The sequence below is a fragment of the Manacus candei genome, unplaced genomic scaffold, assembly GCF_025592945.1.
Source record: "Manacus candei isolate 608988 ecotype Guabito, Panama unplaced genomic scaffold, ASM2559294v1 h1tg000133l, whole genome shotgun sequence".
Classification (NCBI taxonomy): domain Eukaryota; kingdom Metazoa; phylum Chordata; class Aves; order Passeriformes; family Pipridae; genus Manacus; species Manacus candei.
Window position 1 is genome coordinate 41,445 of NW_026138181.1, and position 13,486 is coordinate 54,930.

The following is a 13,486-nucleotide window of genomic DNA, read 5'->3' on the forward strand; positions in this document are numbered from 1 at the left end:
TTAAGCCATGATCTCTTGGGCACCAAACCAGGACCTTCATCTCATTCTCAGGAGACCTGGGAATTGCTCTGCTCCCCGGCACAGCCACGTCTGTGCCTCACTTTCCTGTCTCTGCCTGGTAATATTCCAACCTCACTGAGGTATCATGAAGTTTAATTAGCTCCAGGCAAAGCCCTTGGAGATCCTCGGATGAGAGACCCTGTAGAAGCACAAAGCATTAATTTAACATTATTAAAATAATTGGGTAGTGGCTGGTGAACAGAGGGTTAGTGTTAGCAGGATTTATTCTTAATGGGAGATGAGGAGGAAATAACATTCCTCATGGTTCAGTAGTAGGACCAGCTTCTTAGTGTTCATACTAATAGTTTTGGACAAAGCAGGACACTTGGAATTGTGAGAGAAGCAGCTGGTAATGAAATAGCAGCTGCTATTAAGACACACAGAGAAGTGCAGTATCTGCACCATAATCTTATTCAAATAAGTTCAGGAGTGGGAAATGCTCTTTTAGGTGCCTTAAGTGTAATGTGATGCCACTGGGTGGGAGTTACACATCAGGTAATTATAGCATGAATAGCAGGGAATTAGGGTGTATGGCACAGGAAGTGATCTCTGCACGTTGACATCCTCAGCATGTTGCAGTTAGGGGGGATTTTATTAAAGCAAAACAGTTATTGGCAGTACAAGGTATTTTTTTCTTCATGAACCATGGTAGACACACCAGATGAGAGCAGAGCAGAGTCACAGGAATCTCCCAGAGCCCAAAATACACCCTGACCCTCCACAGAGACAACAGGAATGATGAGCTGGGGTCGGGATATTTCATTGCCCCTCTCACAGTCTGAGTGCTGGCAGCTCAGGTGACCACTTTCATGAGGGGGGCACTTGTGTCTGGAGGTACTTATTTATTAAAAGTCCCTTTTACCTTTATTTACAGTTTGCTGAACTTGTGGGGCTGCAGTGTCCCCTCTGGGCAGTGCCTTCAGCAGTTGGGTGCTTTGTCACATTTGTTTCTGCATCTCAGCCTCCACCACTCAGGGATTTGGGATTGGTGCTGGAGGGCAGCACTTTGCTCTGCACACGCTGAAACAATTTTCTCTGCTTTCTCACCCCACTCTTGGGGGAGGGCAGAACATTTTTGGCAGCACAGAGGAAGGCTGGAAGCTTTATGACAGGTACCTTTTTGTGCTCCCCTGAATCACAGAATTATAGAATGGTTTGGGTTGGAAGAGACCTTAAAGATCATCTCATTCCACCCTCCTGCTGTGGTCAGGGACAACTTCCACTAGCCCAGGTTGCTTCAAGCCCTGTCCAACCTGGCCTTGAACACTTCCAGGGAGGGGACATCAACGATTTCCCTGAGCAACCTGTGCCAGTGCCCCACCACTCTCTGAGCAAAAAATGTCTTCCTAATACCCAGCCTAAATCCTCCCTCCTTCAGGGTAATCCACCACAGGGAAAATCCACCACGTTTTGCCTCTTAGGAACCTCAGCTGCAGGTACTGGGCAGCTTGGGAGAGTGTGGTGTGTCAACCCACAGGATGCTCCTTCTGCTCCAGCTCAAGATAGAGAAGGTGTTCAAGGAGGAGATGCAGAGACCACGGGGACAAGGCTCTGAAGAAGAGCCCTCATCCCTCTCTGCTGCATGGGCAAACCTGCAAAACCCACTGGCAGGCAGCTGCATTCCTTTAGTCTTGATTTCAGCAGCAGCTGGGATCAGTTCCCTGGGGGAATTATGTTGCTGTGATGTTGACCCCAGAGCCTGAACCCTGCTGGTGACCCAGAGCCAGCTGGGCAGAACTCCTCCATCATCAGACTCAAGCACAGGCACAGTTGGGTGTTTGGGGTTTCTTTAAATTGAGAAATACCATTGAAAAAGTCACAGAGTTGAAGTCAAAAGTTGGGAAGTGGAAGAATTGAGGTCACTGTGGAAGAAAGGAATAATAACCTGTGATCCTCTAATTAAAGTCCAGCTTTCAGTGTGGGAGTGCAGGGAGAAGAATTGGAAGTGCAGAAGTTCCTTTCAGTCTGGCTGTCCCTAATTCCTGAGACCCTGACTCTGCAACTTTAACATTTTATTAAAACCAGGCTTAGTTTGGTTTTTCATAATTGCATTATTATTTGGATGGGAAAATATTAAGGCTTCAAGATATTAAGGCTTCAAGACACATCAATCAAATATAGAGTGAATTCTTGGTCTCAAAAGTTACATGTCTTAAATGTTTATAACCTGTAAACAGCAAGATAAGATGTGGATTATTATATTCCTGCTCAGTGATGGGATTAGGAATACAAACCTTATTCCTACATGATTAATCTACATCCATAGACTTGAATTGAGCCTGGGTATCTGCCCATTAAATTTTAGAAAATCCAGATATTTCTGTCATGCTACAGGTGAAGGAAATGAAAGAGAGGTAGAAGAACATCTTGAACAATTTGGGTGCTTGTGTGTTCACAAGACCAAAAAGGGTTTTCATTCCAGGCTGCCCTCAGGAGAAGAATTCCCACACCCTGCAGAGCTTTCATGGGATTGCTGTGGCTGCTTGTTTTATGGAAGTGCTTAGAAAAATCTCAGGTCAGCATTTTGCCACTTGGCTTTCATGCCACCGTAGGGGACTCACAATTTTTGGGGGCAGTTAATCAGATATTGGTCCACCCCTCTGGAGAATGCCCGCTTAAAATTCCTGATCCAGCATGTGGAGGCACTACAGGAGAGTTAATGGGATGGAGGCTCCTGGGGAACAGAGAGCAGGAGCTGCAATGCTGCTCTTGCTCTCTCAGACCTGCAGAGCAAACCCAGAGTGTGCTGAGAATGGCAGAGATCTCCTTTCATGACTCCTGCCTCTGGAAATGCACAGCTTTCCTCTACCAGAAAGATGGAGAAATTGGAGTTTGAAGTTGGGGTGTTCATTTTATCTGGTGTCAGACACCAGAGAGAAGCCAAGCCCTAAAGTTTTAGGTCACCCCAAGATTTTTAATATTATGGTTACCCATATATTGAGGGTTTTTTTGCACGTGTTTCCATGGGTCCTTATCTGCAAATCCCCAGGTAGGTGCAGTCTCTTCTCCAGGGAACAAAGACATTGAGGGGTGATCTTGGAGCCACAGCTCCAGCAGCCCCCACGTGCTCTCACAACTAAAACTCAGAAGTCTGGGAGCAGATGAATAATTTAACAGCCACACTTAGTCTTTATAGCTGATTTTAATGGGGGGTAATAGCATTGCTAATAACAAAATCCATTGAAGGCACCCTCTGCAAGTCCATAACATTAACTTAATGGCAAAAGGTAATTGGCATGCAGTTGGAGCTGTCCTTTTGGATTAACCCCACAGATTTCCAGGCAGACACCTCCCTTGGAACAATGGCCTTGGGCAGTGCATGTGGGGTGAAATACAGACGTGGTTCACTTTAAGCAAACGCAGAGCTGGATGGAAACAGGGCAAAAAGCTACTAATTCACATTGCTGGGCTTGTGTTTACACCAGAGAGGTGAGAAGAGAGGCAGTGAGAGGACTGAAAGCACCAGCAGTGAGTTGGTGGTATGAGCTCTGAGGGTCTTTGCAGCCCAGGTGTGTGCACCCACCTCTCTTGCTGAACTGCCTCTAATTGGGAACACCAGAAGTTTTCAGTTTCAACCCTCAGCACTTCTAGTCAGGCATTTTCAAACCAGATATCAAAAGCTCCTTCGTCTGCAGGGACTATTTAGCAGCTGCTGGGCAATGGCTTGGAGTGTGGCCCCATCCCCTCAACAGAGGGACCAGCAGCCCAGAGGTACCACAGGAGCAGAGCATTCTCAGCAGGGCCAAAAAGCAGCTTCTCTACAAGGACATCCCTGCCTAAGATGTCCCACTGCCCTTCAACAAGAGAGTTTTCAGGGCTGTAGGTTTGGCCAAGGGAAGGTTATGCTGTAGCTGCTGGGGCTTTCACCCATCACCCTCTCTCTTTTCACGGCGTCCTTGCAACTCCCCAGCCTGCTGAGCAATCCCATGCCTGCTGGCACAGGAGTCAGCACTCTCAGGGACATGGTGAGATTCTTGGGGTCATCCTTTTGAAAGGCCAGGAGTCGGATTTCATGATCCTTGTGGGTCTCTTCCAACTCAGGATATCCTTTGACTATGATTCTATGAATTGGAGCGCTCCAGGACATGAGTTGCCCATCTAGTGCAGTCCCAAAGAGTACAGAGCTGACTTTCCACCCAAAGCTGTTGCTCCTCCCATGTCCCAGGGTTGTCCTCACCCTCCCAGCCTGACTCTGTGTTAACCCTGTGTTATGATCCAGTTATTAAAACTATTAGAAATGCCTCTGCCTGAATTAAGGTACAAATGAGACCAAATGCCAAAGTCAGTACTATGGGGTTTTATTTAATGGTAAATGTGAGACAGAGAAAGAGAGATGGAAAAAAATAAGAACAAGGGGCAAGGGGGAGAAGAAAGGGAATGACAGAGACAGAGATTTAAATAGAAAATATATCAACACTCCATGTAACCCGGTGGCATCCTGTGAGTCTGGTTCTTCTGGTCTTCTTGGTGCTGATGGTCCCAAAAAACAGAGTCCACTGGATTAATATCCCCCTGGTGGGGGGGGTGAAGCTTTGCAGTCTCTTGTGACAGGCAGTCCTCTGGTGGTGGGAGGCCTCAAGAATGAGTCTGGGGGGCACTTTGGGGGTCTTTGATGGTTTGTGACCCTACTCAGCTGCCTCTCAGGTGAATGTCCCATGTGTACGTGGCCTTTCCGGAGCAAGGGGTTACTCCTTTGGTTTGGTGTGGAGGGATTTCACCATCAGACCCCCAAAACCCTTCTCCTCCACCACCCCCTGGGCCTTGTTTACTTCACCTCAGACCTGAGATGATTAGAGTTTCGATGGTCGCATTTGCTTCCTTGCAGCTTGACAAAAAAGCCTTTCTACGATTTTGACACCGTGTAAGACATTCCCAACCCTTCAGGCCGTCACCCCCTGTCCCTCTCTGTCCCCGTTTCCCCAGGTGCACGAGGAAGGAGCGGTGCGAGCGCTCCAGCGAGCCGCGGAGATTCGCCTCGGAGATGAAGCAGTGCGTCCGGCTCACCGTGCATCCCAACAACATCTCCGTGTCCCAGTACAACGTTTTGGTGAGGAATGCTAATCCCTGCCCCCTCCCCCTCGAGTCTAATCTGCCCACCCAGGTGTGTGCCACCTGGATCTCCAGGGAAGGACCGGCAGCTTGATGCAAGAGGTTCTCCGGAGCCCAGTAACTTCCTTTCTGGCACTGAGAAAGATGTGCCATGGGAGGCTTTGGTTATCCCCTGTCTAGAAGTCTAGGAAGGGACTAGAAATAGTCTTCCCTGTTTGCTGTGAGCAGTTGAGGGCAGGACTGAAGAGATTCTGTGCCCTGCAGGTGTTGTGTGCAGCCAGTGTTGCTTTTTCCTTCCCTGGGACAGTTTATGCCTTTAGCCCAAGGAACATTATCATGGTTGGAAATTGCATCCTAGAAGAAAGACAAATGAGGGGTACCAGTGAGCTCCAGGTTCCCATCATCTTGGTTGGAAACATCTCCTTCTAAGCCACTAAAACCTCCACCCTGCTGCAGCTCCAGCACAGTATGGACAGCAGAGCAGAGAGGCAGGATGCTGTGCAGAGGAACCAAAGACTTCCAAGATTCGTGCTGTCTCTTGTGACTGTCCACAGCACAAGGTTTCACCCTTAAGGCCTTGAGTTACTTGGTCAGCACCCAACGAAGGCACACAGTGAGTGCTGGCAGAGGAGCAGATGATCCTGATCATTTCCTGGGCTTAAAGCAGGAAATCTCCTGCTGAAGGTCTGACCAGGTTGTGGTTTCTCTCCTGACTTGTGGCAGCAGTACTTTATGTGGTGAGATCCCAAGATGCTCCAAGAAGGAGGCAGAGACCCATTTCATTCAGCCTGCCAGAGCTCTGTGGTTTTGGCCATACTAGCTTGGGCTGGAATTAAGTTGATAATCCAGGCCCTAAAAGCTCCATCTCTGGGTGAGTTTGTCATTAACCCCACACCCTGAAAGGTCCAAATGGAATTGCTCAGGCAGCAGCTGCCAGACACCTTCCAGGTGGAAGATTTTGGAGTGCTGGGACTATTTCAGTGACAATGAAATCAGCCTTTCAAAGCCTGCATGCCCAATCATTGCTGCTTTGTTTCAGCCTCTTAACTTTGCTGTGACTTTACTTTCCTAGGCTTCAAACAAAACTGATCTGAGACATCTTAACTTCTTTGTTCTTCTGGGAGTTCAAGGTTTCTTTTTCTTATTCTCTCAGTAGTTGCTGAATTCTTTCATGTTGGAATAAATCCTGGGGGACTAGCTGGCTCAGGGAGACTGGAAATGATAACAGAATAAAAGACCTTTACCTCTGGGTTACTCCCAGGGTGAGACAGCCCAGAGCTGCTGGGATCAGAAGTTGCCAAAATCTATTTGTTGCCCAGAAATGTGCATGAATATTGTGGTGGGAGTCTCAGCCCAGTCTCAGATAAACTGGTGACTCAGCTCATCCAGTCACCACAGAGAGTTTCTTGGCAAACCAGGAGGGAACACCAGCAAACAGATGGCTGGTGGTATCCTTATGGAATCTCACTTGGCTTCTGGCAAAGGGTCAGTGATACTGAGGCAGAGAATTATGTGGTCAGCCAATCTTTTAAATTTTGGGCACTAACAGGGGCTTGGAAAATTTTAACCGAGTCTGTTTCAGTGCAGTGCTGCTGCTCTGGGATTTCTGAGAAGGGCTCCTTGCTGGGACCAGGATCCATGCTTTCCTCACTGGAGCAGGTCCAGAGCAGGAGTGCGGGATGTAGGACTCCTTGTGTGTTCAGAGTGTGTGCTGGCTCATGGAATTTGTGGCCAAGCACTTCTGGTCTGTCCACTGGTGTCATCTGCTGCATGGCACACCTTCATTCTGCATCATCCATGCTCAGAAAGCAACTTGCTGAGCAGAACAGTTTTCCCTTCTCCATTGCCCAGTTTTCCCTTCTCCATTGCCAGCAGGGTGTCAGTGAGCTGGGAGAACGGACTCAGCCTGTGTGCTAAATCCATCCAGATATCCAAAGCTTCTTCCTACTCCCCACCCAAGACAAAAAAATTCACCTTTCCCATTGCCGTTCCCATTGCCCCAAAATGATCATTATCTATAAAACCAAGAAAACCTACTCTCACAAAGACTTAATGTCAGCCAGGGCTAAGGCCTGTCTGCTCAGTCTTTCTCCCTGGTGTTGCCTGGTGTGAAGAAACAGCTCCAACCTTTCCCTAGGTGAGGAAAACACAGTGTGGGAGCAGTAAGGGTTATGTTGCCTTCTCATCCTCTCCTGCTTTGTCACCTGGACTGACCTCTGTTCTTTGTGCTGGTAGAAACAACACTTCAGCATGCATCTGTGTCTCCTCTCAGTGGCTGTCACCTCAGATGGGGCCTCAGGTAGCTTGTGGAGGAGGCAAGTGTGGAGAGCATCTTTGTCTAGTGGTTGGCTCTAGTGTTTGGTCACAGAAATGCTAAATTTATACTAATTACTGGGGCATCAGCAGGTGCTGAAGTCCCCTGGGATGCCTTCCTGTGTTCAGGCATGATCTGGTGAGTGGAGCAGGACCCTCAGTGATGGAGGGCTGTGGTGCAGGACGGTGGCTGGTCTGGGAAGTCGGCACCATGGCAGTACTTCTCCAAAGCGTGGAACATGCTGGAGACCAGCCACGACATTCCTTCTCCCACAACCATGAACAATGACACAGCAATGCCAGAGGCTCTGAACTCTAAAAACATGGTCAGTCCCTCCTTCAAGGCTTTTTTACGTATGGCAGGTCCCCTAGAGCCAACTGCTCCTTCGGTGGGATGGGCAGGAGAGGTTTGCTGTGCCTCTAGAGACAGCGGTGGTTTTGTGGTGGACTGAAGGCTGTAACTAGACTCTCCTCACACAGGAACTTGGTGACAGAGTGCTCCCCACCTGCTGATGCTGGGAGAGCAGCCCGTAGAGAGTTAGACTGGAGCGCTCCAGTTTCTCTGGAGTCTGCAGAGAGCCTCTTGTGAGTAGCAGTTCACCTTCCTCAGAAACCGCGGGCCCTGGGGCCACCACCGCCCCGGGCTTCACTGCTGGCTCCAAAGACTCCCTGCCTAACCTGACACTTGCATGACAGATAGTGAGCACTCCCCCACCCCTCCACTGACCCAGCCAGCACTGGGATGCAGTGCAGCTGTCCCTGCACAGCCACAAAGCACTTGTGTCGGCATCAGCATCGGCATCTCATCCCCTTCCCCTCCACTGATTCCCCTCTCCTGAATCGCTGCTTTCTGTTGAAGGAGGATGCTCTCTCTAGCAAGAGGCTCTTTGTCTGACCTCTCCAGTGTAATTCTCTCTTGTTGACCCAGCTCTGTTGTTTGGCTTAGTGTTCTCTCTTCTTTTTTTTCTCTCTATCTTTTGTTCTCTCGCTCCGTCTTTGCTTGCAGCTGGTATTGGAGACCTACAACGTCCCTGAGCTGTCAGCAGGAGTCAACTGCACCTTCGAGGACCTTTCAGAGATGGATGGCCTGGTGGTGGGCAGTCAGATCCAGTGCATCTCACCAGCTGCCAAAGAGGTGCCTCAGATCATCACAGAGAACGGTGAGTATCCCACAGCTCCCCTGCCTGCACCACTTCTCCCTCCCTGAGTGTTTGAAGGTCCTCACCCCACACCCTTGTGCCTTTCCTGCTCTCTCACCAAGCAGGATTTGGCTCATGGCAGCCTGAGGGCAGGGTCTGGAAAGCACTGGGACTGGTGGGATGCTGGTGGAGCTGCCCAGCAGCACATTGAGGCATGAGCTGTGTGAATTTGCCTGTGTTTCTGTGTGCACACAAATGCAAGTGTTGAGCTGCAACACCAGGACCTGCCCTAAGGTGCTTGTGTGTGTGACACGAGGTGTTTTCAGACTGCCACCGAGTGGCAGTTACATATATTTAGCAAAGACAAGACATGAATGTGGGATATTCCCTCACCTTTTGCCCAGGCTGCTGTTACACAACCTGGGGAACGAGGCTGTACATGCTCTCAACACGTCCCATCCCGTGTAGCAGCCAGAAAGTCCTGCACACCAGAGTGATCCTGTCTGTAAATTCATCCTGTTCCTCCCAGATTTAGGTCTTTGTGCTCAGTTCCCTACTCCTGGCCTTTACTGCCTCCAGCTGGTCCAGACTTGCTGCTGGCTCCCTCTCCTAAAGTGGTTCAGCACAGAAAAATACCTTGTCTCCAAGGATACTTCCCCCATCCACCATTTCCTGCACTTCTTTGTTCCCCCTTTTTTCAATAACACCCGTGGCTCTTTGCAAGGACTTACTATAAAAACCTCGTCCCTGTTGATCACCCAGTGAGACACAGAGGATGCTGTCAATCTTGTCCTTGGCTTCTTGTGAAAATTTACTGTAAGTTTGCCTCTGAGCATCCTCAGACCACAGAAAATAAAGTGACATGAGCTGTCAGCATCATCTCTGCTGCATGTGCTCTCCTTTTTGTCCCAAAACAAGCCCCCAGAAGGTTGTTACCATTTTCAGGTCCTGCTGAGTTATCAGTCGTGTTTATAGATGCCAGAAACTATTTCCTTGGTATGGACATCTCTCCCAGGCCAGGCTACAATCAACCAGCAAACAAAAATAGCAGTGGAAGCTGGAGGCAGGACAAGAGAGAGAGATTTATGTGTGGTGTGGTTTCAGAGAAGCAGCTTGGAGCAACTTCAGCAGCTGATGCTCCGCACCTTGCACAGAGCAAGTGCTCCATGCACGGAGCCAGGGGCTGGATTGGAACCAAAGGATGTGTGGCTCTGTCACATGTCTGATCCCTGGGGCCATCCAATCCTTGCTTCCTGCTTCAAAATACATGGAAGATGCTGTGGAGTTGTTAAATACGGTGTGTTGATGGCAGAGCTGGCAGAGCTGGCGGCACCAGATGGGCAGCAGAGCCCAGCTCTGGCAGGAAAATGTGTTTAGTGAAGTGTGTGGTCTGTGCAGTGTCTGTGTGTGTGTGTTTGAGTCTGTGTGTGCCTGAAGGTGGGTGACTGCACGTGTGGCTGCACCCTGTGATGGACTGTCCAGTTTGCTTTGTCCTGGTTGATTCATGAGTCTTTAGGTGAGGGGCAAAATAATGGAATCATAGAATTATAGAATGGTTTGAATTGGAAGGGAGCTGAAAGATCATCTCGTTCCAACCCCCCTGCCATGGGCAGGGACACTTTCCACTATCCCAGGTTGCTCCAAGACTCATCCAACCTGGCCTTGGACACTTCCAGGGATGGGGCAGCCACAGCTTCTCTAGGCAACCTGTGCCAGGGCCTCCCCACCCTCACAGGGGAGAATTTCTTACTAATATCTAATCTAAACCTTCCCTATTTCAGCTTAAGGCCATTCCTTCTTGTCCTATCACTACACCCCCTTGTGTGAACAGCACAGAAAGGGCCACCCAAGTAAATCTCAAATTAACTGTGGGTCAGTTCCCCACCAAATTACTGCAATTACTGCACCCACTCATTACCCACGGTGATGGGCTCTGAATAGTGGTTTTGGTGTTGTGGGAAGAGGTAGCAACCGACTGTCCAGTTTGGGAGCAGTGGGAATGAGGAGATGGGGTGTAGGGGCTGAGGTTCCCATGGGTCTGCTATGGAAACGGATGGATCCTTCTGGAAGTGTGATGGATTGCACGTCCCTCACACTGAGATGGGTTCTTTGCAGCCAAAGACCAGGGGAATGGACCTTGGGGTTAATGGGGTGAGAGAATGTGGAAGAAATGTCCACAGGCCCTTTCCTTCTGGGAACACCAAATGAACCAGCAGCAAGGAAGAATTTTAAGGAGAATACTCTGTTTTAACAGTCTCTGAATTCCAGCCATCTGCACTCATTCTTTGGGCTTAGCTTTCCTATTTGATGGCTTCAGTCACCATATTTTTGAGATTAGTGAGGTATGATCTAGCCCTGTTGTCATGGTCTAGCCCAGACTCTGCTCCCAGGTACAATAATTTCCAGTGGTGAACATGCACTCCATCATCCCAACACCAACAGAGAGGTCACTCTGTTGGAGAACTGGGCTCCAGAAGGATTTTATTGTGCTCTCCACATCTCTTGAGGACAGACCAGCCAAGGTACTGTGGGACAGCTCCAGGTTCAGGCTGGTGGCATGGCCAGCAGTGCTTAACTAGGCTGACAAAGCAGCCACACACTGATGTGTCTATTTTTCCCCCAGGAGACCATCACATTGTGCAGCTTCAGCTCAAGTCCAAGGAAACGGGTATGACCTTTGCCAGCACCAGCTTCGTCTTCTACAACTGCAGCGTCCACAACTCGTATGTTCCTTTCCTTTGATCCCTGCTTCCCATTCTGCCCTGGATCTGCCACAGAACCCCCTGGTGATGGGCATGTGTCCCTCAGGAAGCTGGTTAGGTGTGGAGGTGACATGAGGTCCGGGTCACTTGTGTGGTAGTCAGGATGATGGGGTCCTTCCCGAGGAGACCAAGAGTATGGGGACCATTTGTTCTGCAGGCAGAGCGTCACATTGGGGCAGTTTGGGGCAGTTTGGGGCAGTTTGCCACAGAATTGAGTCAGGACTGGATCATGACCTCAGCACGTGGCCCCCTCATCATCCTGTTAATCAGGTGTTTGTGGATGGCTGGATCCTGCCCATAATATGCATCTCCAACCCTCACCCCTCCTGCCATTCCCACCAGCAGGAGCCTGCCCCAGCTGGTTAATATGGGATTGGTCTTTCCAGTCTGGAAGGTTGGTTCGTGCATGATGTGAACTGAGAAGGGAACACCCAGCTGATTCACTCAAGACCGTCTTTTCTGTGCTGTGAGCTCCTTTCCAGCCTCCCACCCCATTTTTCTGGGGTTTAGCTGCCACCCAGGGCTGCTCAGGAGCTGCCCCACCAGAGCAGATCTGCAGCTGCCCCACAGAAAGATGCTCTTCCAGTGGGATGATCCACCTCTGAGCAAGGCTGAGCAGCTCTGTCCCCACCACTGAGCCTGTTCAGAAGTGCCAAAAGCACATAATTACTGCAGCTCAGCAATTCACAAGGAAAGGCAATTCCTATTTCCATGTACCTGCTGCTTTGACAAACAGTGTCAGAAAGCAAGTGTTGGTGGGGAGAGCAGGAGAGATGGTGGTGTTAAATATTTATGGCATGTTTTGGTTCCTTACTTGACAAACTGTACTACACTATCCATTTTTAATTCGATGTATCAGAGCAAGCACTTGTTACCAATTTGAAGAATAAGTTGCTGTACCAGAGCTGAGGGTGGATTGGAGTTGAGCAGGATTTCCTGGAGACAGGGGAGAGGGTGTGTGGATGCCTCTTGGGCTCAGACAAGCTCTGCTGGAGGCAGTTTTTTCTCTCCTGCCCATTAAAAGCCCAGTAAAAGCCAGGAAAATTTACCCCCTTCAAGGTCCCTTCTGGTACTTCAGAGTCTGCAGCTTTATAGGATCTTAAAATCAATAAGGTTGGAAAAGACCTCTAAGATCTCCAAGTCCAACCATCAGCCAGCTCCACCACCATGTTCACCATCAAACCATGTCCTCAAGTGCCACAGCCACACATTTTTTGAACAATTCCAGGGATGGGGATTCCACTACTTCCCTGAGTAGCCTATGCCAGGGCTTTACAACCCTTTAAATGGAAAATAATTTCCTAATACAATATAAACCTCCCTATGGCACAACTTGAGTTCGTTTCCTCTTATCCTGTCCCTTGTTCCCCAGGAGCAGAGCCTGATTTCCCTTGGCTCCCCCCTTCTGTCAGGGACTTGCAGAGCCAGAAGGTCCCCCCTGAGCTTCCTTTTCTCCAGGCTGAGACCCCTCAACTCCCTCAGGAATTATCCAGACCCTTCCCAGCTCCCTTCCCTTCTCTGGACATGCTCCAGCCCCTCCATGCCTTGGATGTGAAGGTCTCCAGAGTGTGGGTGATCAGGATTGTGCAGAGAGTTTATGTCTCCTTTTGGTTGCTGGTGAGCAGACATATATTAAATTTAAAAAGAAGTGTGATGTAGGTGTAAGTCAGTGCTGTGACACAGCCAGGAGAGGTGTTTGCAGCTCCTACTCTGCAGAGCCCCTGGGGACAGGGGAGCAAAACCTTGTAAGGTGGAGAGAATGGTTCTTACCTACATCCTGAGCAGGTGATGTCCTAAATATGCCATCTGCTTCCCAGATAGCTGCTCCAATGGTCTACACTTCTTGCTGAGGTGAAGAAAAGAAAAATACAGTTAATATATTTGTAGGAGCCTCCTCACCCTGGTCAGAACTCACACTAATAAACCTGTGGGACACAGGGGGAGAAAATTCCCTGCTCCATCCTTGACTTTTTGATTTTGGTGCATCCCACTTGGTTTCTGGCCTCTGTGTGGGAGAATTAACCCCATGGAACTGCTGGTGCCCAGGGTTTGCCTTCCATGGGCATCACTCCTCCCACCAGTCCCTCGTTTGACCACCTTCCCCTGATGTCTTCACAGCTCCCAGGGCACTGGTGCAGCCCAGTGTGGAGGCAGCCATTTTCC

The 13,486-nt window shown here is 49.4% G+C and overlaps 1 protein-coding gene across 1 annotated transcript in view; it reads left to right on the forward strand.

The window, feature by feature from the left end:
* LOC127462648 (plexin-A4) overlaps positions 1-13,486 on the forward strand; it is a 160,904-nt gene that overhangs the window by 38,181 nt on the left and 109,237 nt on the right. The window contains exons 3-5 of the mRNA XM_051771449.1: positions 4,984-5,107; positions 8,429-8,582; positions 11,185-11,284. Of these exons, the coding sequence (XP_051627409.1) occupies positions 5,042-5,107; positions 8,429-8,582; positions 11,185-11,284 (320 nt within the window). The 5' untranslated portion in view covers positions 4,984-5,041. The remainder of the gene's footprint in view (positions 1-4,983; positions 5,108-8,428; positions 8,583-11,184; positions 11,285-13,486) is intronic.